This window comes from Pipistrellus kuhlii, unplaced genomic scaffold (genome assembly GCF_014108245.1).
Source record: "Pipistrellus kuhlii isolate mPipKuh1 unplaced genomic scaffold, mPipKuh1.p scaffold_m20_p_1, whole genome shotgun sequence".
In the NCBI taxonomy this organism is placed as follows: Eukaryota; Metazoa; Chordata; class Mammalia; order Chiroptera; family Vespertilionidae; genus Pipistrellus; species Pipistrellus kuhlii.
The window spans coordinates 42,509,846-42,537,700 of record NW_023425404.1 but is presented as its reverse complement, the minus strand read 5'-3'; the positions used below and the strand labels follow the sequence as shown (position 1 = coordinate 42,537,700).

General features: G+C 37.9%; 1 protein-coding gene across 4 annotated transcripts in view; it reads left to right on the top strand.

Moving 5' to 3' along the window:
• UNC13C (unc-13 homolog C) overlaps nt 1-27,855 on the top strand; it is a 503,072-nt gene that overhangs the window by 5,710 nt on the left and 469,507 nt on the right. For all 4 annotated transcript variants that reach the window (XM_045582381.1, XM_036441424.2, XM_036441415.2 and 1 more), the window contains exon 2: nt 19,935-23,166. In XM_045582381.1, coding sequence (XP_045438337.1) covers nt 20,190-23,166 — 2,977 coding nt within the window. In that variant the 5' untranslated portion in view covers nt 19,935-20,189. The remainder of the gene's footprint in view (nt 1-19,934; nt 23,167-27,855) is intronic.

Genomic DNA, 27,855 nt, shown 5'->3' with positions numbered 1-27,855 from the left:
CTTTCCTCCTCTGCAGGCTTGATTGCCCTCAACTGCTCTCCCTTGTCCCTCTCAACTGCCCTCCCATGGTGGCCATTTTGTGGCAGCCATATTGTGTCCACATGTGGGCAGCCACCTTTGACCACATGGGGGCAGCCATCTTGTATGTTGGAGTGATGGTCAATTTGCTTATTACTCATTTATTAGATAGGATACAGACCTGGTGCACAGGTGGGGACTGGCTGGTTTTCCCTGAAGGATGTCCTGGATCAGGGTGCGGATTCCCTTGAGGCATTGGGTGGCCTGGGCTAGGGGCCTGTGGTGGTTTTCAGGAAGGCCATGTCCCCAGACGACCCAAGTGGAGGCCCTGGTATCTGGGATTTACTTATCTTCTACAATTGAAACTTTGTAGCCTTTAGCGGAGGCCTGGGCCTGCCAGGGTGTGCAGAAAGCTTAGCTTCCTTCATTACCAAGGAAACCCAAACATCCTGCTCTCTCTGTGGCTGCAGCCATCTTGGTTAGAATAATTTGCATACTCACTCCTGATTGAGTGGTGGATGTGGCTGGTAGGTGTAGCAGAGTGATGGTTAATTTGCATATTGCTATGTTATTAGATAGGATAATAAAATCCTAATATGCAAATCAACCTAATGGTGGAACGACTAGTTGCTATGATGCCCACTGACCACCAGGGGCAGACGCTTAAAACAGGAACTGCCCCCTGGTGGTCAGTGCACTCCCACAGGGGGACCACCACTCAGCCAGAAAGGGTTCATGGCTGGCAAACACAATGGCAGTGGCGGGAGCCTCTCCTTCCTATACTGCAGGTGGGTGATAAAGAGTGAGGAGTCCTGGACTGCAAGAGTAATGTCCTCCTGCTAGCTTAGGGTGTGGGCCTAAGCTGGCAAGCAGACATCCCCCTAGGGATCCCAGACTGGGAAAGGGTGCAGGCCAGGTTGAGAGACCTCCCCCAGTGCACAAAATTTCATGCACTGGGCCTCTAGTTCTCAGATAAGGGGCAATGTGGCTGATTATATAGGTGCTTTCACCTGTAGTTTTTCCAAATGAAGGAAAAATTCCCAAAAAGGGGAATGAGGAGTCTAAACAAAATCTTCCCTAAGTTTCTTGGCTAAGCTTGAAGTCTCTAAATTTCTGAATAATGATGTTAAGAGGAGGGAATGTCCATTAGTTGGGACAAAATAGATCAACTGTAGAATCTATTGAGAGAAAACTTAAGCTTGGCCTTTAAGTTTTTCTTGTGAGTGTCTAGATTTTATATTATCTTCCTCTTAAGACACTTGAAACTAAAAGACTTCATTAATATCTCTCATATTGGCTCCAGTTGTCTGCCCTGTAGGCCCTTCCCACAGATATTACTTGCTGATTGTTGTGTATGGAATATGAAGTTTCCTTCCATGAGACTGGAGAGGATGTTTCTTAGAATGCAGAAAATTTAAAAAGTCCATTGGATGTGACACAAATTTCAAGTTTCAAATTTAATTACAATTTTGAAAATTATAGAAGCACCAAAAAAGTAATTGTCAAAGTACTTACAGTTTCTGAATGTCTGTTTTTCAATTATTTCTCAGTTAATGCATGTTTTATTGTGAACTCAATCTCTTAGCCGGTTATCTAAAATTCCTATCATACAGATGATTTATTCACTGCTTAATACCAGATAAAAATATACCACAAAGTAAGGCCTATTCATATTTTAATGCAAAACATTTGTTACTATATATGTCTATGAATATTAATGAGTGGTAAAACCAAGCAATGTGAACTCTAATGGAGAGATTCTGTGAACTCCTATTTATCAGAAATTAAAAAATTCTTATACAATTAACTAACTTGTGGCAATAACTTTCACAATAGATATTTATGGGCAATGATACTTACAGATTAAGTTAAGATGTCATTTTCTATCTGTACTATTGTATAATATCATTATATTCATTATAATGGCATGGCAGATTCTCAACGTTTCCGTTTAGAGCTTTCTGCATTATAAACTATTAAATTGTGTGTAGTATAATTGGTCATTATTCACTACTTTCTAATTATTTGAAATTGATAAGTAGGTATTTTAGAGAAATGGGTGTTTTTTATTTAGTAAAATAACCATGTTAGTGATGATTGATTTGGTATGGGAGGTAGTATAAATGACCTTTTGAAAGTAAGTTAACTTCTATATGGATTGATGATTAGCCCTGAAATATTCTGACCCAAGATCACAGCCCTGGATCCCAACACATAATTTTGCAAGAGGAAAACAATTGCTCATAAAGAGAAATAGAACAGCAAGTACTGTTTTGCAAAATCCATCTCTGTTTCCAGAAAAGAAATTCAAAGACAGCATCTAATGAAAGGAAACTAGAGCATCAAGTCTATGCTTGAAAGAAAGTACATTTTTTATATTTCTGAGTATTGGCACATTTATCCGAATTACACTGTGCTTAGATTACTGCTGACATTAGTCTGGGGATCTGGAGGACTCAGCAGGTGGCTAGAGAAGAGGGTGGGGCAGGAGTGTCATAGACAACGGAAGAAAGCCAAGCTTGGGCTTGAATCAGGTCACAAATTTACATTTCAGAAATCCCAGCACACCAAGGTGACGGTGTTTACATTCTCTACTTCACTGCACACCTTAGGCTACCTGAGGGACATCTCTTGCTCCTCCTTTCTGATGGAGAGGTGTATATCCTGCCTCTTGAGCTGCTGCCTTTGTCCTAATTAGACCAGCTAGAAAACACTTGGAGTCCAAGGGATTCCTTCTGGGTTAATTACAGGGCTGTGAGCTGCTTTGCAGGAGAAGCAAAGCAAGTTCAATTTCAGACAAGATGGTTCTGTGTACTTTAATGTGTGATGACCTGTGCAGAGGCCAAAAGGCTGGGCTTTGCTGCTGCCTCTCTTCCACCATCTAGTCTGCTCTGAATTCCCCGTGCCTGTGCCTGTCTTCTCTTCACTAGATGGTGAGCTTCTTGAGGGCAAGGCGGTGCCATTGTTCTCCGAACTGCAAAACCTGTAGTTTATTACTTGCAGAATAAGAAATAACAACAACAAAAAAAAAACAAAACAAAATAAAAAGCAAAACCTCTGGAGAATTAAAATGATTCTGATGGGATACACAATTTTAAAAGTTTCCTGTGTTTGACATTATTACTAACAAAAGGTAGTGCTTAAAAGAGTTTTTCTTCATGTGTTAAAGGAAAAGAGTGAGATAGATTTTGATGATTGGCCAGAGAGAATATTTCAGGCAGAAGAAATACTTGTGGGTAAAAGGAAATAACCAGTTTTTGCGAGTGGAGAACAACAAAGTGATTTTGCAGATGTTTAAGATGACTTTGGGTACTTGGCAAAGCTCAACAAAAAAAAAAGTGAAAATGACTAAAAAGAGGACCTGCCACCAAAAGCTTTTATATTTATTTGGGGGAGAAAAACATGAACACAAATTATTATACAAAGAATGAATTAAAGGAGAGGGGTTTGTCAAAATAGTGAATGTGGACTAAATATGAACGACAAATGGAAGGAATGAATTATAAGATTCAGATTGCAACAGCGGTAGTCTGGTGAGGAGGCAGTAAAAGTACATTTAATTCATGCAAAGAGGTAAAGAGATGTCTTGGATTAGAGCAGAGACTATGTGGTGAGGATTAGGGCTATAGATAGGTCTGAGAGGCATGGAATAGGCACTAACAAGTCACTTTTTGGTGGAAATGATTAGAAAGAAAGTACTCTTATTTATTGAAATATCTTGTTTAAAAAACTCTCCCTGTTCATTCTGATCTTATAGATGGAAGAGAATATTGCTATTTTTTGTTTGGGTTTATTTGTTTTGAGGCTGTTGGTGTTTTGCTCACCATTGTATTCTCCCAAACTTAGTGCAGGTAACAATAATACTTAGCTGGTGATCAATAAATATTTGTTGGTTGAATGAGTAAAGTGCTGATAACTCCATAATATGATTTTTTTTTTAACTTTTGAATTTAAATTTTAATTATTTTGATTTTTCTTGGATATATCTTTCACTTCTTTATCTTTACTAGTAATCTATTCTGTGTAGAATACCATGAAGATATGGGGATTAAAAAAAATTGTCTTTCAAAGGAGGGGCTCATAACCTTATAAGGGAGAGAAGCCAGACACAGATGCCATGCTTGGTGTGAATAAAACATAGAGCAAATTGAGCTCTTTCCCTAATGCCAGCATATTGTTTAATATTTTGGAATTTGTTAGATAAATAGCCCCCATTCAAATTGTGATTACATGTTTCTCATCTGAACATTATGGCTCAATTTGCATTTATTAATGAAGGCAGGGTCATGCAACCTCAATTACAATCTTGGAAAATTGTCAGCAAATTCTGATTAATAAGTACTATGTAATTGTTGAGAAAACTAGCAGTCTTTCTTGGTTTCTTCCTAAAGTAATAAAATTTGGGAATAAAAATGAGAACAAATATTATTTAGTCTAAACAATTCCCAAACATACCAAAAATCATTAAGTGATACAGAAAAAGTGACCAAAGAGCAGACAAGGTTGATGGGAACCACATTTATTTACTTCACAGACTTTGTATTTAAGGGCAAAGCATTTCTATATTTTTCAATTCCTAGGTTCAGACCAGCCAACTGAAAGCTCCATTGGACAACTAGAAAAATGTTTGATTATTCTAAACTCCATATTTGAATACAGCTGGCAGATGGAGAATCTGCCTTGGAAATGAAATTTCTAATAAAGATTCAGCAAGAATGATTTCTCAAGTTCTGTACAAAAGAGGGTTTTTTCAGTAGAAGATTTACTACATTTTATTTATCATAATCAATAGTATACTTAAGTGGATAATCAGGCAGTTTAAATTCAAAGTATATTCTCTCTGCCATATATATATGCATCCCCCCCCCCCCCCATTTTACTGGTTACCTGAATAATTAATGATGTAAGGTTAAGTCTTTGGAGTTTCACATCCTGCATTCAGATGTAGATATTACCACTTCCTAGAACTGTGGTGTTAAGGAATGTGCTTACTTGTGCCAGGCCACAATCTTTTCCTCTCTGACAGGAATATGATAGTAAATTTTTAGAGGAACAAAGCAAGCAAATATTGAATGGCAACTATAATTATTTTTCTTTGTTAACCATTAGCTGTCTCTGCTACTTGTGATAGATTGAGAAAATAAAGGTTATATATTGTGTAGACCTAGAGTGACATAGTCTGAAAGTCAAAACTAGAGCATTATCAAAGACAGTCTGGAAAAATTGTGAGCTGGTATTTGTGGCAATCCAGAAAACAAGACCACCTCAGTGGAGGGCCCTTCCCAGAGGTGAACTCCGGATTGAGTACCTTGGTCCTGTAGGTATCACATCTTGACATCCACAAGTCTGCCCTGTATGCCATTCAAACCCACTTGTTTTATGTGGCAAGTTAAGGCCATCTGGGATAGCACGTGGGTCTCTTACATGAAGAAGGTTATTGGCAGGAGCTAGAGTCCTTGTAATTGTAGCTGCTCTCCAGGCCACAACACACGATCTCTCTCCTAGACCTTCCATGCCAGGTATCCCTGGGGTGACCAAGATGATCATTCCTGAATGAGCCCCTCGTCATTTTGCTATTTTTATCCATTTACTACCAAATTAGGAAAAGGTTTATGAAGAATTTTCTCAGTGGCTTATCTGGGTGCTAAACATATTTCTCCTTGTCCCTATAGTGTAAGTCCAGTCCTACATTCTACTAATAATCAGTCATTTTTTTTCCTGCTGCAAGTCTAAAGTGACCAGATGACAAGTCTATCTTAAGGTTTCATGATACTTTTATTATGTGTCTTCATAGAAGCAGTTCTCCCCATGGAAACCAGGAGCTCACTGCCGCAATCCACTTCTGTGTATCCATCCCCATGGTCTAAGATGAAATTATGTGGGTAGGGAAGGCAAATTAATACCTGAAATTGTGTTGGTCCAGTTAGAATGAAGTACTGCCCTTTCCAGAGTAAAAGTGCAATGTAATCAATTGCTACATGTAATCTAGTTGCTTGTATATTTTCTTGAAATATGTTGTTGTACTTACTACGTGTTCAGTGTTGGTCTCTATTGCTGTCAGGTTGGCCATTCAGCAGTGGCTGTGCCTCTATCAGTTGTGGTGAATAGGAGCCCATGCATACTCTCCATCTCAACCACAACTGGTCAACCTATTCTGTTTACTTGGTTATTTATTGCTACTTCCTTGAGAATACTTTCTGGTGAGCCTCAATATGCAAACAGAAAATTTCACCTTTTGTGCCCTTTCCCTTAAAAGCCTCCAGATCTACTGCTTCTTCTCTAGCTCTCTTTTATGCTGATTTTCTAATTTTTCTATTTATGGGCTCCTAATAGGTTAGACAAGCAATTCGCCATTGTTCATGAGTCCACATGCATTCTTACCATGGGCCACTTCTCTGTCCACACAAGTGCATGCCAAGATAACCTGTCTCAAATTCTGTGCATTGGAAGGATTTTACTTCACTGCTGTGTTTCAGTGACATGTTGAGTGGGCTGGGTATCATAGTCCATTTTAATGTATGCTCACATATTGAGACACCCACATACTGAGATAAGTTGTCCAGACTATAAATCACTAAGTTTAGACTTCTTCCTTCTTCCCTTAGCTGTTCATAAGGGATATATTTGACTCCCCCAAAACCTAGTTGTTCTGTAGTTGTTCTCCAGGACTCCCTGCAGATACTCAAGTCCTCTAAGTAAAATGGCATAATGCATGCCATCAGCCTTCCACATTCATAACATCCCAACTATGAATCCAAAACAGCACAAGTATTTATTGAAAAATATCCTCATATAGGTGGACCCACACAGTTCAAACCTGAGTTGTTCAGTTGTTCAAAGATCAACTGTACATCCCCCCCTCCTACCTCTGTGTGTGTATATCTCTCTTCTCATACTTACACACACACACACACACACACACACACACACACACACACACATACACACAAACAAACACATGCGCGCGTGCACACACACACACACATGCACACTGAGGGAAAGACACTGCTGCAATTGTAATGGATGATAAAGGTCTAGGCCACATCCTCATGCAGCTTACCTGTTCCCTGTGACCCTGTCCATGCCTGATAGTCCCAGCTATACCATTTCCATTGTACAGTGGATTGCTATTGGGTTTACCCAATGTCACTATTTGATGGGTTGGACAGAACTGAACTCATGATAGGTAGTTCTGGCCACATGGTTTGTGGCTGCCACGTATTCAAGTTCTCTGTATATATTCAAATCCAATTGCAGTCTGAGAAATATTTTTTGAATAGATACTAGGTTTCCACTTCAGATACCTCCCCATTTATCTAGCATCGATATAATTCAGTTCATAAGTTCTTTCTTAGTTCCTGTTGGTGCATATATGTTGGTGGTATCTATAAAAAAAATAGGGGTCTACATTTGATTCCCCTATTGTAGCTCACCATAAATTCCACAAGGTGACTACTTAGCACAGATATCACTGTTCATAGAGTGTGAACTATAATATATCAGCCTTTTGGATCACATGCATATGGGTCAGAATAGCATTCTCACGTATGGAGTATATGATTTTCGAACTTGAAAGGAAACCACACTTTGGATGTGAGAGGCAATGATTCACTTTTTACTTTGGAGGTGATATTGAGGTATTCTCTAGACTACTTAATCCTAAGAAGCTTAAGTTGCCTTGTTGTTGCCACATCATGGTAACTGTACCCAGCTTTTTTCTGATAGTTAAATGCTACCTAACGTTTTAGTTGTTTTGGTATCCTATTATTTCCCTTGTTATTAGAGCCTGGCTCTATAGCATCTCTGACTTATAGAGGGTAGTCACCACTGAGATGACCAATGATGTCACCGAGAAACTTACCATTACTTATCAGGTTGGTAAATGATATGCCCTTTCATGGAACATTTTCAGCTGGTGAGTTTTATGGTTTTATATAGTATATCCACTCTATCACAACTATACTTCTCTGAGACTTATGACATCTTTCTCTGTTATTTGCCAAACTATTTATACTAAAGTGCAGGCTATTGTTTTTTCCAAGCTTCAAAGAACCAACATAGCTTTGTGTTAATAGTGTCTTCTATGGTCAGGTGTTAAATTCAGTATCATAGGAGAGTGCTTCTATAGCAATAAATTCTTCCCTAATTTAGTTTATATACCTCCCCATTGATCTAGAATCGACAGAATTCAGTTGATAAGTACTTTCTAAGTTCCTGTTGGTGCATATATGTTGGTGGGATTTTATAGTTTCTTCAACATACAGTCGCTTTCCTCCCTTAACAGACCGTACATTTACTCAGCTACAATATGTTGTGACTTTGCTCTTATTATTGTTCTGGAGGCCCATGGGGACGTTTGTGGTAGATCTTGATGGAGGATGCACAGCTTTTCTTGCAAGTCAAAGACTTCTGTATTGTCTTCAAATGAGGGTAGCGTACTAATCACCAAAAGGAGAAGCAAGTCACGTTTGTACTCTAGGATTCTGGGAAGCTGATGATTCAAGAATTCTAAATGATTCTGGCCAGCATGGCTCAGTGGAAGAGCATCAGTTCATAAGTAGCAAACATTTATGAACCAGGAAGTCACAGTTGGATTTTAGTCAAGGCACATGCCAGAGTTGTGGGCTCCATCCCCAGTGTGGGGCATGCAGAAGATAGCCAATCAATGATTTCCTCTCATCATTGATGTTTATATATCTCTCTCCTTCTCCCTTCCTCTCTTAAATCAATAAAAATATATATTTTAAAAGTCCTAAGTGAATTAACCTACATGTCCTCATCCCATAATTCAAAGTCCTATTTTTTTTCTATTAAGGCCTGAACTTAGCATAGCCATCCTACCTACATTGAGGAATCTTCTCTGGAGCTTTGCCTCTCTTATAATTAACGAGAGGCCTAGTGCACAAAATTTGTGCATGGGGTGGGGCATGTGTGTCCCAGCCCAGCCTGCACCCTCTCCAATCTGGGATCCCCCTCACAATCCTGAACTGCTGGCTCCAAACTGCTCGCCTGCCTACCTGCCTGATTGCCCCTAACAGCTTCTGCCTGCCAGCCTGATCACCCCCTAACCACTCCCCTGCCAGTATGATTGATATCTAGCTGCTACCCTGCTGGCCCGATTGCCCCTAACTGCCCTCCCCTGCCAGCCTGGTCACCCCTAACTGTCCTCCCCTGCAGACCTGGTTGCCCCCAACTGCCCTCCCCTGCTGACCTGATCACCCCTAACTGCCCTCCCTTACTAGCCTGGTCATCCCTAACTGTCCTCCCCTGCCAGCCTATTTGCCCCAAACTGCCCTTCACTGCAGGCCTGGTTGCCCCCAAGTGTCCTCTCCTGAAAGTCTTGTTCCTCTCAACTTCCCTCTCTTGTAGGCCTGATCCCCACCACCTGCCCTCCCCTGCAGGCCTGGTTGCCCTCCCCTGCCAGCCTGGTCACACCCAACTGCCCTCCCCTGCAGTCCTGGTCCCTCCCAACTCCCCTCCCCTGCAGGCCTGATCACCCCCAACTGTCCTTCTCTGCAAGTCTGGTTGCCCTCAACTGCCCTCCACTGCCAGCCCAGTTATCCCTAACTACCTCTCCTGTGGGCCCAATCACCCTCAACTGCCCTCCTCTACAAGCCTGGTCCCTCCCAACTTCCCTCCCCTGCTGGCCTGATTGCCCACAACTTCCCTCCCCTGCTGGCCATTTTGTGTCCAGATGGGGGTGCCCATCTTTGACCACATGGGGTTGGCAATCTTGTGTGTTGGAGTGATGGTCAATTTGCATATTACCTCTTTATTATCAATGTATAGGATTCCTGGGGCTGGTGCTTAGCTTTTTCTACATTTGTTGCAAAAGGTAAAAATTTATTTAAATGATGGCATGGCTTTCCAATTGTCTTTACACTAAGCCATAAATTGGTGATTCATCACTCTTAGCCTTTTGTTCTTAGTCTTTTGTTGTCTTTGTTTATTACATCAAAAGATTCCAGAAACAGCTATTCTATTCCAAAATGCTAATCACTTCCTCTTCCTCTCCTCAACCTATCAAATAACAGGGGACATTGTATGCATGAATTCATTCCTTTACACTGGTATTCCTACCAGTCTATCAGTAGTGCATATTTTAGCAGTTGGACTGCTACAGTACACACAGGCTATCCAATTTTCCACATAGTGTCAGTGATTAGGTTCTCATTGCTAGCCCAAGAGGGAGGACCCAGATAAAATATCTCAATTTGGAGTCACTTCCTCAGTGCTCCCTTGACACCAACTTTCTTAAGTCATTTTCCTTGGGAAACAGACTATGAAACAAATATATATGCATAGAATTTCTCTTGGATTGGGTAGAGGGGGGAGATGAAATGCAATGTATTTGCAACAGAAGCCTCAGCCAATCTTACAGAAAACTCTGATGCGGGGATGGCCCTGTATTAAATCAACAGAGAATTTGTATACCTACTGTATCAATTAGTGCTAGGCATTTGAGCACTTATCAATTACTCAATTAATTTGGGCTGCCCCAGAGGAGGGGGATAACTCTTTGGCCACGGACCATTTTCAGAGAAACTCAACTATGCATCTATGGCAACAAATACAGATGGAGAGATGAGTGACTTTTATTCCTGAAGGGGGTATCTGTGTGGCACTTACAGCTATGCCACACAAGATATTTCCATTGATTCTGAGGGCAGACTTGGATGGGAGGCTGAAGTGTAAACATTTGGAGTGGAGGCTGAGGGTAGATTTGAATGGGAGGTTAGTGTTGAAATTACATTGGTCTTAATTAAGGGTATACAGAATGTGTATGCTTCTGGGGTACCCGCTTATGTTGTTCTTATTCCTATGGCACAGAAGTATATTTAGAGGGCTTATTTCACTGATTACTTTTTAAAGACATTTTAAGTGTTTTTAAAAATTAGCAGATGGTGTCAAAAATAGTCTATCTCATTTTCCACAGCATTCTTCTGCATCTTTGTTTTCTAACTGTCATCAAAACCTAAGTAAAGGGTCTGGGCTGCGTTAGGATCAAGAGATACAAACACAGGTACAACCAGAGCTTGAATCTTAGAGCTTACCTTCTTTTGTGACAAGGGGCTTTGGGAAACTTGAATTTAGATACACAGACATTACATATGTTTACCTCTGTGGTTACTTAGAGATATACACATTTTTGTGTATCCTTCTTAATTTCTTTCTTTTTTATTTCAATTATAATAGCACCTAGACTTTCCATTGATCAGGTTACCAAATACATTTGTTGTGATTTGATGCCCTTTGAGGTAAGAACTGGCTGATGCTAAGCATGTTCAGTTTTAAGTTGAAGAGACTTTACACATATAATTTAGAATTCCATAATAAAATACAAGAATTTTTAAAGAGCTAACTGAATTTGCACAGGGGACATATATTAACTATCATTATATAGAATGGGATATATCTTTGCTGAACAAGTTAAAATATGTATTGCTATTAGGCATTTTAAAATGATTACTTTATGGAATTTCTTTAAAAGCACCCTGTGATTTAGGAAAAGGATGAACTTGCAGCTCTATTTAGCGAGACATTAACTTTAATTTTTAGCTATAAGTATCACATCCATTTTGCTTGCAAGCTTTGAAGCATGAGTAATTGGCTTTCACTCAAGAGTTAGAATCAAGGGAAGTTCCATTGTGTGAGGAGAAGTGTACTGGAAACTCTAATGGAAAGGAAGGGGGGGATACTAATTATGTAAGCATCTGAGTTTTGGTCCATTGCGACGCTGCATAAAATTTATTGAAGTTTTAAATTCTTGCTTTTACTACCGAACAAAGACACATCTAGAGTTGTGTATAATCAGTGAGGTGAGAACAGCTAGGAAGTCATTTTCATAATCAAGTGCAAATGTCTGTGGTGAGGATTAAGTGATATTATTTTTTAATGAATATAATATAATGATTGGGATATTTTAGGACCTAAATAAAATGTTTAATTTTTGTTTGAATTTTCTTTTCTAAAAGAAGGTAATGACCTGAGGTGAACATTGATGAGGGCCTGAACTAAAATGGAGGCCCTCGGAATGGAAAGGAGGTATAGGGATGGGAGAGACTGTAAAGTTAAGGCCTGTAGGTAAGTTTGGGGCAAACAATAGAGGAATTAGTAGTGAAACTGGAGTTCCCATTTGTATAAATAAGAACATGTTGGCTTTGTTACTAAGTACTATCTGAGAAAGTTAGAGTGTCATGTAATGAAGATGAATTTGAAATACCGAATTTGAGATGATAATGATTTTTCAGATAAAGCCAGTCAAAACATTAATAGGAATTAATACAAAAAACAAACAAACAGAAGCTATGAAAATTTATCGATTTTGTAGTTTAAAGAAAGGGGAGTAAAAGAAGGCTGAGAAGAGGAAGAGAGGCCAGTGGAGAGTGTTGCTAGGACTTGTTTCTAAAGGAAAACACTTACTTAGACTGATATCTCACTTAATTAGACAAAACTAATACTGGTCCCACATCTGGGCCTAAATAGCAATCAGAAACAAAGTGGCCCGCTTCATCTATGCTCATATTTTCTCTCATTTCTGCTTTTCACCATTTGTCTGCACTCTTTTTATTTTATTATTTTTTTTATGTCTTTCCACTGCTAAATTTTTACAAATTTTAAAAGTTGGCTGGTCAGATCAGAACTTAATGTTGCTCTGTTGTCAAAATTCCTGTTTTAACTTACAATTCCCAAGAAAGAAAACGTCATTGGCCCAGTTTTTATGATATGACCACTCTAGTCAAAATAACTGTGTCTGGAGAGAGACTCAAGCAGGCCCTGCTGTCATGGAGGTATATAGAAATATTTAAAGACAGACAACATGGTTAATGGTTTCCGATGCAGTAGGCAGGATGGGGAAGATTAAGACATTATACAAATATTATCCATATCTCAGAAAAGAGACATTTTAGTAGACTGCTGGGCTTGGAGAAAGTGCAGACAGCGGGCCTCCTCTATGCTTTGGAAGAGTCAGTTGGAAGGTGCAGTGGCCTGAGAAGGTGACAACATTGAAGGAAGGCTGAAGGCTGCGCTGTTGGTTGGTTTGTCATTTACAATAAGGTAAGATGTGAACATGCTTATTGCTTAGGTTGGATGGACCCTTTAGAGAGAAAGGAACTTAAGATGTGATCAAGAGAAGATATAATTTCTGGAGCATTGTCTTAAAGGGGATTCAGTTAAGATCACAGGAGGATATATGACCCTTGGAAAGAAGAGATTCTAAAACAAAGAACATTAAAATGAATACCTTTCTGAATTCCAATTGCATGACAGGGGACCTCTAGACAACTTCAGTCTGTCCTCAGTCAAGGCGACTTTTCTGAGTCAGTTAGAGGATTTCCAAACAGATAGGAGAATTGCGGCTTGGCCTTTTTGATGAAGCTGGAGGTCTAAAGAAGCTGTGTTCCCTACTATATTGTCTTTCTGCTTAGACCTTTGAGTGCATTGTTCAACACTTCTTATGTTTTCTGCATGTTCTGAAATTGCACTAAATTCAGCAACTAAAGAAGACCTAATTTTTATACAAACAAGTAAACCAGTTTCCACCATTCCAGAAAATTGCTTCTTCAGTGTTACTTCCATTATCAAAGTATATGTTCCATTTTTCATTTTTCTTTTTATATTATTTCACTGGAATAAGATTTGTAAACAATGAAATGGAGAGATCTCAAATTTATAATTAGAAGAATTTATAAATGAAAATATGCCTATTACCCCAATTAAGATATAGAGCATTTCTATCACCTCAAAATGTTTCCCTTCAAACCAGTCCCCATCCTTTATATACAACAACTTCCTGATTTGAACTTAATATAAACAGGATCATAGAATATTTACTCTTTTGTGTCTGACTTCTTTTGCTCTATGTTAGAGGTGTCGAACTCAATCAGAGAAGGGGCCAAAATCTAAAATCCAGCCTAAATCGAGGGCCGAATGGTTTACTGAACAGTCATAAACTGTCATTGTGATGGAAACGCAGCGGAGTGCAGTGATGATAGCACGGTGCGGGCCACATTGCAAGGCCTGGCGGGACGGATTTGGCCCTCGGGCCTTGTGTTTGACACATGTGCTCTATATAATATTGTACTTTCAAGATTCAGGAGTAATAGTGGCTCATTCTTCTTTATGCTGATTAGTTTTCCATTATTTTAATATACTGTAATTTGTGTATCCATTCTTTTATTGATATTTTCTTACTTTCGAAATATTATTAATAAAGTGTCCATGGAAATTCTCATGCAAGTTTGTTTGAAAAAATATGCCTTGTTTTTTCTTGGGTACACACTTAGGAATGCAATTGCTGGGTCATAGTGTAAATTCAGGTTTAGCTTTATAAGAAATTGCCAAAAGCTTCTAAAGTGATTATATTATTTTACATTGTCCTTTGTACTGTATGAAATTTTAATTGCTCCACAGCCTCTCCAGCATTTGGTGTAGCCAGTATTTTTATATTTTTAGTTACTTTTGCCTATATGAAATGGTATCTCATTTTGTTTTTTTAATTTGTATTTCCTTGTAATTAAAATAATGTTGTAGAACACATTTTCATGTGGTTATTGGTCAATTAGAAATTAATCTGAAGTTACCACTAATTATTAACCCATTGTGTTACTTTTAAGGATGTGCTCTTGGCCTTAGAGTTCATTTTGGGGCAGGTAGAAATAATAAAACTGGGCAATATGAGCTAGCAGCGCCTAATCATCTATGATGCATACTTTGTGAACACATTTTTATTGAGACACTGAAAGTGCAGAGCTCTTTAGATTTCATTAATTAGGTGTGTGGACATCTAATCAATGTACCAATTTGCCAGCAATATTCACAATTTCTTGTTATAGATTTATTTAGTGTAATGGACCCTGAAGCCAGTTAGTTTGGGTTGCAGTTCTTGCTACATCACTTCACACCTATCTGGCTTGGACTTAGTTACTTAGGTTCTGCTTCTTCATCTGTAAAATGGGAATTACTAACAGTACCTACTCAGAGACTCTGTCAAACATTAATGTAATAGTCTATACAGATCATTCAAGAAAATATCTGGCATGTAATAGACAAAACAAAAAGAAAAGAAAAACATGCAGACTATTTGATTAATAGTTTAGAAGAATAATTAAGGTATAAATTTTAAGGTTCAGACAATAAGGACAGGAAAAAAAGAAGATCACTTGAGTAGTTAAATTTTTATGGAAATGTTTAGTTTTGATCTGTCTTCAGTGGTTGAAACCAGATTTACAGGGGACATTCTGAGTGAAGAACAAGTATAAAAGAAACCACAAAAATAAGATTAGTGGTTCCACGAATGGTCCAGAGTACAGGGTAGGCAATAGTGTTTAGTAGGAGATTAAAAAAAAAAAAAAGGAAAAATGACATTTAAGGAAGGTTGGATGGAAATCAGTCCATGGGATGGTTTGGAATGGTGGAAAATATTGCTTTAGGAGACCAGTAAGCTATTGTACAATAATATTAAAGGTCTAAAGAAAGGAGAATGTAAATTATTAAAGTGGCCCTACCTGGTTTGACTCAGTGGATAGAACATCAAACTGAGTACTGAAGGGTCTTGGGTTCAATTCCAATCAAGGGCACATGCCTGGGTTGTGGGCTTAATCCCTAGCAGGGGCATGTAGAAGGCAGCCAATCAATGATTCTCTCTCATAATTGATATTTCTATTTCTCTCTTCCTTTCCCATCCTCTCTGAAATCAATAAAATATATACATGTATTTTTAAAAATCATTATAGTGAAAAAACCAAGCTTTAAGGTCAGGATATACCAGCAACTACTTGAGCATGTAAGGGACTCACTGTCTATAACCATAATTGGAGATAATACATTTGCAAGGTTACCATGAAGATCATATAACTTTACGCACAAAAAATACTTTGTAGATTCCAAAGTACTAGTAGAAGTATTAGTACCAGGTGTCATTGTTTACTACTAAATCAAAGAGCAGCAATGGAAGTGAATAACAAATACAGGTGGGCTGCAGTTGAATGAAGATCTATCTTAATTCTAGAGATATTCAGGAAAGGAATGGAGGCAGAGAGAACAGCTTGAAAAAAGGCACATTTGTGAGGCAACTCTGTGGTAATCAGGAAACTGTTACTTCCTCAATGTGGCTGGGGCAGATGTGCCTGTGGGAGTGATAGGAAACGAGTCTCCTAAGACAGGTAGTATTTTAAGTGGAACAATTTTTATATTTTAAGAATATACTCATTTTCTGTACACCTGAAACCTAAGTAATTTAATTATTTTATTTTATTTTTAAATATATATATATTTTATTGATTTTTTACAGAGAGAAAGAGAAAGGGATAGAGAGTTAGAAACATCGATGAGAGAGAATCATTGATCAGTTGCCTCTTGCACACCCCTACTGGGGATGTGCCCATAACCAAGGTACATGCTCTTGAACCGGAATCGAGCCCGGGACCTTTCAGTCCACAGGCTGACACTCTATCCACTGAGACAAACCAGTTTCAGCAATTTTTTTCTTTTAATAATATATTTTAATTCTTTTTTTTTAAGAGGGAGAGAGGGATGGAGGGAGAGAGAGAGAGAGAGAGAGAGAGAGAGAGAGAGAGAGAGAGAGAGAGAGAGAGAGTTTTGTTGCTTCACTTATTTATGCATCCATTAGTTGCTTCTTGACCAGGGATTGAACCTGCAACTTCAGCTGCACACCAGGGCAATCTCTAACCAATTGAGCTACTCAGCCAGGGCTATATAATTTTATTTACCAATATAACCTCAATAAATTCAATAAAAATTAAAATATATTAATTTTAGAGAGACCGATTTGAGTGAAGGACCAAATTAGATCTAGGAATACCACATAAGATACATTTGTGATAGTCCACATATGAAATGATGGAGTTCATAACTAAGGCATTACTAATGAGATGAGATAATATCCATTGTATATAGATATGGGATAGATTATATAAATCTAGAATATACCCAGGAATGAGTCCTGGGTATAAGTCTTGAGTAAGCTGATATTTATTATTATATTAATTTAGATGAATAACTAAGAAAAAATGACTGGGTTTGAATAGAGTTTAATTTGGGGCAAGCAGATGAAGATATTTAGTAAGTGACAATTGTTTTAACTTTTAAAAATGAGTTTGGATATAAGTATACATCTGTGAAACCATCAGTATAGTCTATGCCATAAACATATCTATTATCCCCAAAAGTTTCTTCCTATCTTTCCTTCTTGCTTTATTATTACTTTCTGACATGAATACTTAACATTAAATCTGCCCTCTTAGCAAAACCTTTAAGTATACAATACGGTCTCATTAACTACAGTATCTATGCTGTACAGTAGAGTTCTAGGATTTATGCATCTTGCATAACTGAAACTTTGTGCCCTTCGGGCCAATTCTTCAGCAAATAATTCTCAAATGCTTATTATGCATGCTGGGTTCAGGATGTTTAAAATAGGACAAGTCATAATTGTTACTCTTAAAGAGGACATAGTCCAGCAGGTGGAGACAGAAGTGAGATTATATTACAGAATTCTAATACTATAGTTTATGAGCTAGGTTGTGGGCCAGTATGGCAAAGAGAGACAAAAACTCAATTTGGGTGGTTGGTGAAGTCTGCACAGGACAAATGATTTTGGAGTTTAAACACAATTTTTACAGACAGAATTGCTGGCATGAGTGATAGTCTAGGTAAAGGGAACAGAAAAGGTACTGAGGTATAAAAGAGCATGGAGCCCTTAGTGAATAACAAGTCACTGTATTGATTGGAATGTAGAACAAGGGAATTAGTATGTGTAAATGTGGATACATGCCCTTGGGTTCATGTTTTCTGAACCAGGATTTCAATTCGGGTTGAATTTTTCTGCTCAATTTTTCTCAACAATTATTTTGTAAAGTAATAGTTCTGAACTAATAATAAAAGTCAAAAGTCTAGATAATTTCATGAAAATATCAGAAGCATTAACAAAATTACTGCTTTCATTTAAACAAAAAGCGGGTGTTTGTTTTCAGGTGGTGTTTGGATCCAGGAGCTTGGACTGAGTGCTTAGTAAATAGAACAATTTATTCTACCAATTGATTTCAAAGTAATTTATTTACCATCCTACTACTTAACTTTCCAAAGTCTTTTCTCCACACGGAGAGGTCATATGGGGTATAATAAATACTATTCTAAATTTTAATTCAGGAGTCAGTTACTTGACATTTTTATTAGTAGAAAACAAATTCAGGCTTATACTTATAAGGAACAGCAAATTGTTTCAGACAAGAGGAGCTGAGGAGCTGGTTTCTGACAACTTATGAAAGCAGACCTGGACTTCTTTAGAGTCACTCTGTTTCTCTCCTTCATCTTTTCGCTTCCCTGTCTCATTCCATAGCCCCGCCTCTCCTGAAGCTGGGCTTCTGCCAGAGCACGCTTTCTCTAAGTCCCTGCAGAGCCCCAGTGAAGAGAAATGGCTGGTTTCCAAGTGAAGGGAGCTGGTAACGAGTCAGTTGACTCCTAAAACAATATGCAATTCATGGTGTAACTTTAAAGAATTAAATAGATTATTTTTCTACCCACATATGTAGTCCAATGTCAGTACAGGCTTTTGGCTGCTACCATTATTCTGTGATCTATTTCAACAATAAAACAGTAAGTTAAATTTAACAACATTTTATTTGAATGAAATCACATACAAATCACACTGCTAGTGAACCGGCAAAATTCATATAAACCTTCTTCTCCTCTTCCACCTCCTCTTCTTCTTCCTTCTTTTCTTCCTCCTCCTCCTTCTTCTTTATCCATCCAATTCTTGATTCTCTGTAGGAACATTTTATCTGTGGCACAGTTTCTTTTTGTGATTTGATAACCTATGGCTATTTCTGGTGCTAACCCTGGGGATGAGTCTCCCGCCATCTGCCACAGGGCTGCACTGGGTGATTAGCATTGCTCTGCTCTCTCAAGTCCCGTCCTTTCAAAACTTGGATGTACTATCTGCATTTTCAAATATATTTTCCCAATTGGATTTATTGTTGTTATAATACCTCATTTGATATAACCTTCTATTTCTTTTCAACCATTATATGTCATTGACAAATTTGATGGCTGTAAAAGATGTATTTTCTCTTAGTATTTACTTTAGCATATAACATATGTATTACTTGGATTACTTTAATCATTATTTAAGAAATTCTGAATCATTGAATGCCTAGAAAAGTAAAAGATTACTTGAATAAGAAAAGGTCTTATATATATATATGGATAATATTAATTTGATTAATTTTAAATGTCTGGGATAGGGTGTATACATTTAAATTTAAATGCTTATGTGTTTCTAAGTAAATGCAATCTAGGAAATAAAATAATGGGGAAATGACAATATCATGAAGTTAATATAGCTTTTAAATTTGTCATCTTATACAAACCTTTATAAATTATCATTATCTTTTATTACCATTTCAATTGTGTCTATCCATAGATAACTTATTTATTTATTTATTTATTTATTTATTTATATATATTTTATTGATTTTTTACAGAAAGGAAAGGAGAGGGATAGAGATTTAGAAACATCGATGAGAGAGAATCATCGATCAGCTGCCTCTTGCACACCTCCTACTGGGGATGTGCCCCCAACCCAGGTACATGCCCTTGACTGGAATCGAACCAGGGACTTTTCAGTCTGCGGGCTGACACTCTATCCACGGAGCCAAACCAGTTTTGGCTGTCCATAGATAATTTAGAAAAAAAATAATTTAAACATAGATATGGTTATTGATTTGCTTTGTAGTTGTTTTAAAAGCAACTCTGTATAGAAATTGATATATTACCCTGCTCTCTCTGCAATTTTCTTACCAATTTTATGTATCTTGAATACTTTTGAAAATGTTAGAAATCAGATAAGTTTAGAATTAAATTCTGATACTGACTTTTACGTTGCTTTCTTTTAGACAATGCTTGAAGTCACATGGAAATGAGAGCAACTGATGAAACCCCTTCTCCAGGAGAGAATGTCTTCCATAAATGGAACTTGGCTTTGGTTTTCACAGGACATTGACCTTGTGGCAGAGCCACGCTGCCCTTCCTGCTATTTTCAGTGATTCAGAGAACATCTGAACAGTGATGCTTGCCTTGGGTTTACAGTTTTTCATCCTGACACCTTGTTTATGTTTTTGGAGTAGAGAAGCTTGCACTAATTGCTCTCCATGGTGGCTAATCTTTTCAAGAGCCTGATTTTACCTTACATACATAAGCTTTGCAAAGGAATGTTTACAAAGAAATTGGGGAATACAAACAAAAAAAAAGAGAATCGTGAGCAAAAAAGAGATCAAGACTTTCCTACTGCTGGCCACACCAAAACCCCCAAACTTTCTAATACCTTGAAAAGTACTGTAAAGAAGATTGCCAAGTGTTCATCTACTCACAACTTATCCACTGAAGAAGACGAAGCTAACAGAGAATTTTCTCTCTCACCAACATTCAGTTACCGAGTAGCTATTGCCAATGGCCTGCAAAAAAATATTAATGTAACCAACAGTGATAATGAAGATCTGCTTCAAGAGTTATCTTCAATTGAGAGTTCCTACTCAGAATCACTCAATGAACTAAGGAGTAGTGCAGAAAACCAGCCACAGTCAACACTCATGATGCCGGTGAAACGCAATAGAAAGAGTTCAAGCAGCCTGGCTCCTTCGGAAGGCAGCTCTGATGGGGAACGCACCCTGCATAGCTTAAAACTAGGAGCTTTACGTAAACTGCGGAAATGGAAAAAGAGTCAAGACTGTGTCTCCTCAGATTCAGAGTTGAGCACAATAAAGAAAACCTGGGGAATAAGAAGCAAATCTTTGGACAGATCTGCCCGAAACCCAAAGGCAAATGCCTTGGAGCCAGGATTCAGTTCCTCTGGATGTATTAGTCAAACACATGATGTCATGGAAATGATCTTTAAGGAACTTCAGGGAATAAGTCAGATTGAGACAGAACTTTCTGAGCTACGAGGGCATGTCAATGCTCTCAAGCACTCCATTGATGAGATCTCCAGCAGTGTGGAGGTTGTACAAAGTGAAATTGAACAGCTACGTACAGGGTTTGTCCAGTCTCGGAGGGAAACCAGAGACATCCATGATTACATTAAGCACTTAGGTCATATGGGTGGCAAGGCGAGCCTGAGATTTTTAAATGTGCCTGAAGAAAGATTTGAATACGTCGAAGTTGTGGTGTACCAAATTCTAATAGATAAAATGGGTTTTTCAGATGCAACAAATGCTATTAAAATTGAATTTGCTCAGAGAATAGGACACCAAAGGGACTGCCCGAATGCAAAGCCTCGGCCCATACTGGTGTATTTTGAAACTTCTAAGCAAAGGGATTTTGTCTTAAAAAAATCATATAAACTCAAAGGAACAGGTATTGGAATCTCAACAGACATTCTTACTCATGACATCAGAGAAAGAAAAGAGAAAGGGATACCATCTTCCCAGACCTATGAGAGCATGGATATAAAGTTGTCTACTACAGAGCCCCAAATCAAGAAGAATAATTGGATGCTACCAGATGACAGTGATGGAGAGCTAGAATCTGAACTCAAACGAAACAGCTATGCTGTGCTTTCCAAGTCAGAGTTTCCAACAAAGGGAAGTGTTTCCAAGCCAAGTTCAAAATCACACAATGCTAGAGCCAAAAATAAAACTGCTAGTAGCAGCAAAATTTCAAATAAATCAGATTATGATAAAATGTCCTCACAATTGCCAGAACCAGGTACCTTGGAAAAACAAACTACAACCCATTATGGAGATGCAACTCCCCTCTGGCATTCACAGAGTGATTTTTTTACCGCAAAGCTTAGTCGTTCTGAGTCAGACTTTTCCAGACTGTGTCAATCGTACTCTGAGGACTTTTCAGACAATCAGTTTTTCACTAGAACAAATGGAAGCTCCCTCTTGTCATCTTCAGACCGGGAACTTTGGCAAAGGAAACAGGAGGGCACGCCTACCTTGTATGACAGGCCTCAGGACTCACTTTTGGATGGGGCTGTGCAGGGTGTCCAGGGGAACACAGAAACTGTGGATAGCGGAATGAGCAATGGCATGGTTTGTGCATCTGGAGACCGAAGTCATTACAGCGACTCCCAGCTTTCTTTACATGAGGATCTTTCTCCATGGAAGGAATGGAATCAAGTTGAACAAGGAGCTGATTTAGGTTTGGATTCATCCACTCAGGAAGCTTTTGACTATGACACAAACAGTCTATCTGACCAACAACTAGATGTTTACAACAAAGACCAAGAAGACTCGGGGAAGTGCCATAGTGACCTTCAGGATGACTCTGAGAGCTATGATTTAACCCAAGATGACAACTCATCTCCATGCCCTGGACTGGATAACGAGCCACAAGGCCAGTGGGTTGGCCAATATGATTCTTATCAGGAAGCCAATTCTAACGATTTGTACCCAAATCAAAGCCAGTTGTCCATCATGTACCGAAGTCAAAGTGAATTGCAAAGCGATGATTCAGAGGATGCCCCACCCAAATCTTGGCATAGTCGATTAAGCATTGACCTTTCTGATAAGGCTTTCAGCTTCACAAAATTTGGATCTACACTGCAGCGGGCTAAATCAGCCTTGGGGGTGGTATGGAACAAAAGCACACAGAGTCTCAGTGGGTATGAGGATAGTGGCTCTTCCTTAATGGGGAGATTTCGGACATTATCACAATCAACTGCAAATGAATCAAGTACCACTCTGGATTCTGATGTTTACACTGAACCTTATTACTACAAAGCGGAAGATGAGGAGGACTATAGTGAATCAGCGGCAGATAATGAAACAGATTATGTTGAGGTGATAGGACAAGTTCTTGCTAAGCTAGAAAACAGGACTAGTATTACTGAAACAGACGAGCCAATGCAGGAATACGATCACTCTTCTTATGAAACACCTTATGAAACCCCGCAAGATGAGGGATATGATGGGCAGGCAGATGATGTGGTTAGTGAAGGAGGGTTGGAACCCTTAAATGAAACATTACCTGAAATGGAAATAAAAGAAGATGAAAACCAAAACATTCCCGAACAGCCTGTGGAAATCACAAAGCCAAAGAGAATCCGTCCCTCTTTCAAAGAAGCAGCTTTAAAAGCCTATAAGATGCAAATGGCAGAATTGGAAGAGAAGATCCTGGCTGGAGGTACTCATGTTTCAATGATACATGATGAGCTAATTGTGTTTTAACATTGGGTGGTGCATTTTTAGAGCATGTTTATTTGTGGGAGAAAATTTTATTGCAAGGAACGTGAATGTTTATTCTGGTAAGGATTTTATTTTACTCAGACTGCTCCTCCAACAAGTTTGGATTGATGATTTGAAATCAAGATGTTTCAAAACAGGTCATACTGAAATAAACCCTGCACTCTGTAGATCAATATTTCTCTGCCAGGGTTATATATAAACCTCATGTCATATTAACCAGCTCTGAGGCATCAGTTATCATGGAAAGGCTGATTTAAGTAAAAGAATAGCCTGGGGTCTATTCCTTGCTGCTGTTAGGTTTACAGTGTTGGGGAGAAAGGTATAGATAATCTTAAATAATTAGGAAGGAGGGACTACCTTATCTATCATTCCTTGTGTCATCCACTCTACACTGTGGGGGCTGCCAGTAGGAAGAGCTGGGTCTTCACAGCCAAACTTAACCAGTCCCATGGAAGACCACAGCCCCCCTTACTATGGATGGATGCAGCTGAGAGAGTGCAGTAGGGCCAAAACCCTAGGCCAGTGGTCCGCAAACTGCATTCCTGAGCTGTGGTTTTCCTCTCTGTTGACTAATGAGTTTGCCAACCACTGCCTGATGTTATGCTTGAGTGCTACTCAGGAAGATGGCAGAGTCAAGAAGTTTTCCCCTAAAGAGTAGAGCAGAAGTTTCTTGCCCATTATGGATATGAAAGGAGTTCCTTACCTAACATTTTACTTGATTTTTGTGGGGGAACAATTTCAGATCATACTCTTTGGAAAAGTAGCTGCATATAAATAAATAGTGTGTTGACTTTTAAATTCTCAACCAAAATTCATCTTCACTTACCTTAATCCCTTACCATTTATTTTGTTTGCATGTTTATCATTTTATATCTTTGGGATAGTTTCATTCAATATATCTCAATTTTAATGAATTATATATTGTTAATATTTTTCTTGATCATAGCATTATCTTTAATTAAAATAGTCAGCATAATATTTCATAAAGGTACATATTTATGTAATATTTATATTTATGTTACTTGCTATTATGAAATAATAATTTCTGCAGCCAGTAACTGATTATGGTTTCTTTGTTTTGACCAAAGTTGAGATCAGAAACTATTCAAAACTGGCCATTTTTTGTTGGATATGGGTGGGCTGTTGAATAATCAGAGACCTCTATGGTTAAACTGTTGTGGGTGCTAAGACAACTGAAATAATGACTTGAGTTCTCCTTTCTAAAAATCTGTCTATATAAAACTGCATATTCCATGTCATTTATTTAAAGAAACCATAAGTCAAGGGGATCTTGAGTGCATTGACTGTTTTTTTTTTTTTTTTTTTTTTTTTTTTTTTTTTTTTTTTTTGAAGGTAGAGTTCTATATTAAAAACTGATTTGAAAATTCAAAGTAGTCAATATTTTGGAAAGTTTTTATTGGAATAATGTCTATTTTATTTCAGAGTGACTTAAAAAGTTAGGCATTCTTATCACTAAAACTTAGTTGACAGTTTCTTGGGAGATAGGCCAGCAGTTTGACATTGTATTTTACCTTCTTTAGATTCAGAATAGTCTAATCAAAGGTTTAAGACTAAGCAATGTTTGTGTGTGTGTATATGTGTGTGGGTGTGTCTATTGTGATGCAATCTATACATGTGTTAATGCCAATTAGTTAAGGTATCTGAAATGCTAGGCAATAGTATAAACACAACAAAACTATAATTAAGAAAAAATGGATCTTCATCCACTTTTTTAAAAATTTCAAATTATCAAACCTCTGCAAAGTAGAGTGTTGCTGGTAATGACCCTTCTCATCAACTAGCTAACAGTCCTAGTCACCCTCTGGCACTTATGCTTAGAAAACACAAATGCACTGGTTATCCACATACCAGCAGCTTAAGAATCCTAAAATAGATTTAAAAAAATATTGTGCCATTTACATGACATACTAGTCCTGGTTACAGAAAATGCAGACCCCCACTGTCTTGGGGCTTCATTTTTTATTCTGTGAGCCACTTTTGAATGGAATCTGTTGGATATCATCTATCCTAGAGGAAATCTGATACACATCTTTAAGTCACTCTCTGGATGCTTGAAAGGCACCAGATTGACTACCCAGGAGGCTGCAGTAGCCTAGATTCTAAAGGCCATCTCTTCTCCCCTTGACACCAGTCAGGCCGTCGTCCCCCTCCTGTGCCACCAATATGCCTCATGGAAGGGCAGCCAAAACAGGGCATTTTTCAGTCCTCTTCCTTGCTCAGAGCACCCCAATGAGGTGCCAATTGTCATGATAGGTTTTGTGCCCACTGCCATCTGCTTACTGGGCTTTGGATAAATGTCAACGTATTTTTTCTCTCCATGACCATCCAGTCACCATTTGGTAGCAGAGCTGCTTTTCTCCACTACTAACCTGGCGAGATGGACCATGGGGTTCTCACTGTGAACAGCATGGGATTCTGACTTTATGGGATTAAGTGCATAGATTTGAGTTATTTATTTTGACTTTTATCTACAGGGTCCTGATACAGAGGAATTTTAAAGACCTCCATGTTTATATACAGAGATATTTGGCACTGGTGTTTCTGAGGAACATTACATGCTGCTTGTGGGAAAAGAGACTTGGAGTGTTTGTAGCCAGAGACTCACAGAGGTCATAGTCTTCCCTGATGGCCAGACCCTGATGAGTGGTACCTTTTGTGTAGCTGGCCTGCACTCCACACCATGGTGGTTACTATTTGATTCCCACCTCCAGCCCTGCACCACTTATCAAGTGGAATGAACTGTTGTGCTCACTGAATCCCCATATGGCTTTCTACCTATGCACGATAATTTATGTACATTTCTTATTTTTTTTTTTTACTTGACTCTAATCAAGAGGAAGAGTCTTATTTTCTTCATCCTTTCAGATGCCCTGTGCCTAGACTAATGCTTTATCCCAAGATGGCACTGAGATAATCAAGGGACACAGGGTACTATGTAAAAGATACAAGCTTCAAAGTCAAAGGCAAATCTAAGCTGTGTCCTTAATTGTTAAGACTATGATTTTATGTCTTTTGAGAGTTCAGAAGTATGGTTAGAGAGAAAAGCTCATTACTGATTACTACTGTAGACCAGGGGTTTTCTAAGCAGTTTGTATGTTTTATTATTTTACTTACAACACCACTGTGCATTTGATCCCATTATTTTCATTTTGCTCATGAGTAAACTGAGATGCTACAAACTTATGTAACTTAATGTCATACAGCTAGTAATGGGTGGATCTAGAATTAAATGGATAATTATTTTGGTTATTTCAAGCAGCCATATGCTTATCCACTTGAAATGCTGTTTTATTCATGTTCTAAGGTAGGGAAACATGATTACAGATGGAAGGTACCATGAACCCTGAGGTTTATTTCAACTAAAAGATTTTCATGAGAAATTAATTAATACTAGTAGTATGAAAAGCACTGAGGTTTTGATATGAAATAGTTAATTCTCAGTTTTTCTACTTCAAGTCCTTGATTCATCTTATAAATTAAGACTGGTAGAGTTGTACAGTTAGCTATTGAAGGATGGTTTATTTGAAGTAAACATTTCTAGCAAAAGAACAAAAACTTTGTTTTGTCTTAATTGTCATTTGTGGGCTTCTGTAGATTCTGAAAAGAACTATGACATCAGCAATTGACATAACTACTAATATTTTTATTATGGTGTACGTTTTACTTTCTGAATAGTTATAAAACTTGTGGAACTATCTTGGTTCCTAATAAGGCATGAGCTTCAATGTAAACATTTTTCCTGAAATTAATATTTAGACTAGTGGTTCTCAGTCTGGTTGCTAGATTCATCTAAGGAGCTTTAGGTTGCAGAGTAATTTTTGTCCCCCTAGGGATGGTGTGAAATTACAAATGATTAGGGTTCTGTCACTGAACATTTTGATTCTGCAATGGGCATGTAATAGAGCCATTTTTATTTATTAATTGTAAATAAAATAACCACAACCATCACAAAGATACAAATTAAAAAAACACACCATAATACAAAATGCTAAAAATTTAAAAGTGGAAGTAAAATAGCTCATCCAATTCTTCAGAGAAAGATAATTTGTTCCAGACTATATGTATAAATACCTATATACTCCTTTTAATATACGTGGTATTAACCTGTCATGCATTCATGTTGTTTTGAAATATGTTTTTTAAAAAGGTACTTAAAAGATCTCATTTTATTGCCCATTATATTTTTAATGACACATATTTCTACTATATAGTTATTGCATAATTTAATAGTATAGTCTCATATCATTGAACAGTTAAATTTCTTACAAACTCATACACAATACAATCTTTAAGAAAATGAGATAGTATACATATGGAAGATATTTTCCTAGGTGTAGAATTACTGGGTCAATGAATTTAATCCAATTTAAGAGAGTTAGGAACTCATGAATTCTAGGTCAATTTCAAGTACTTTATATCATAGCACCTTTCATGAATGCAAATTTACATTTAGGTATATGATTCTTTGATTATTATAAATCTCTGTTACTATACTAGATTGCAAAGTCAATGAGTGAATTTTTCATTCTATTGCTATTATAATACCAGAGCCTGCCCAGGCATCTGTTATAGAGTAAATCTTTGTTAGAGGTGTTGAATAGATAAA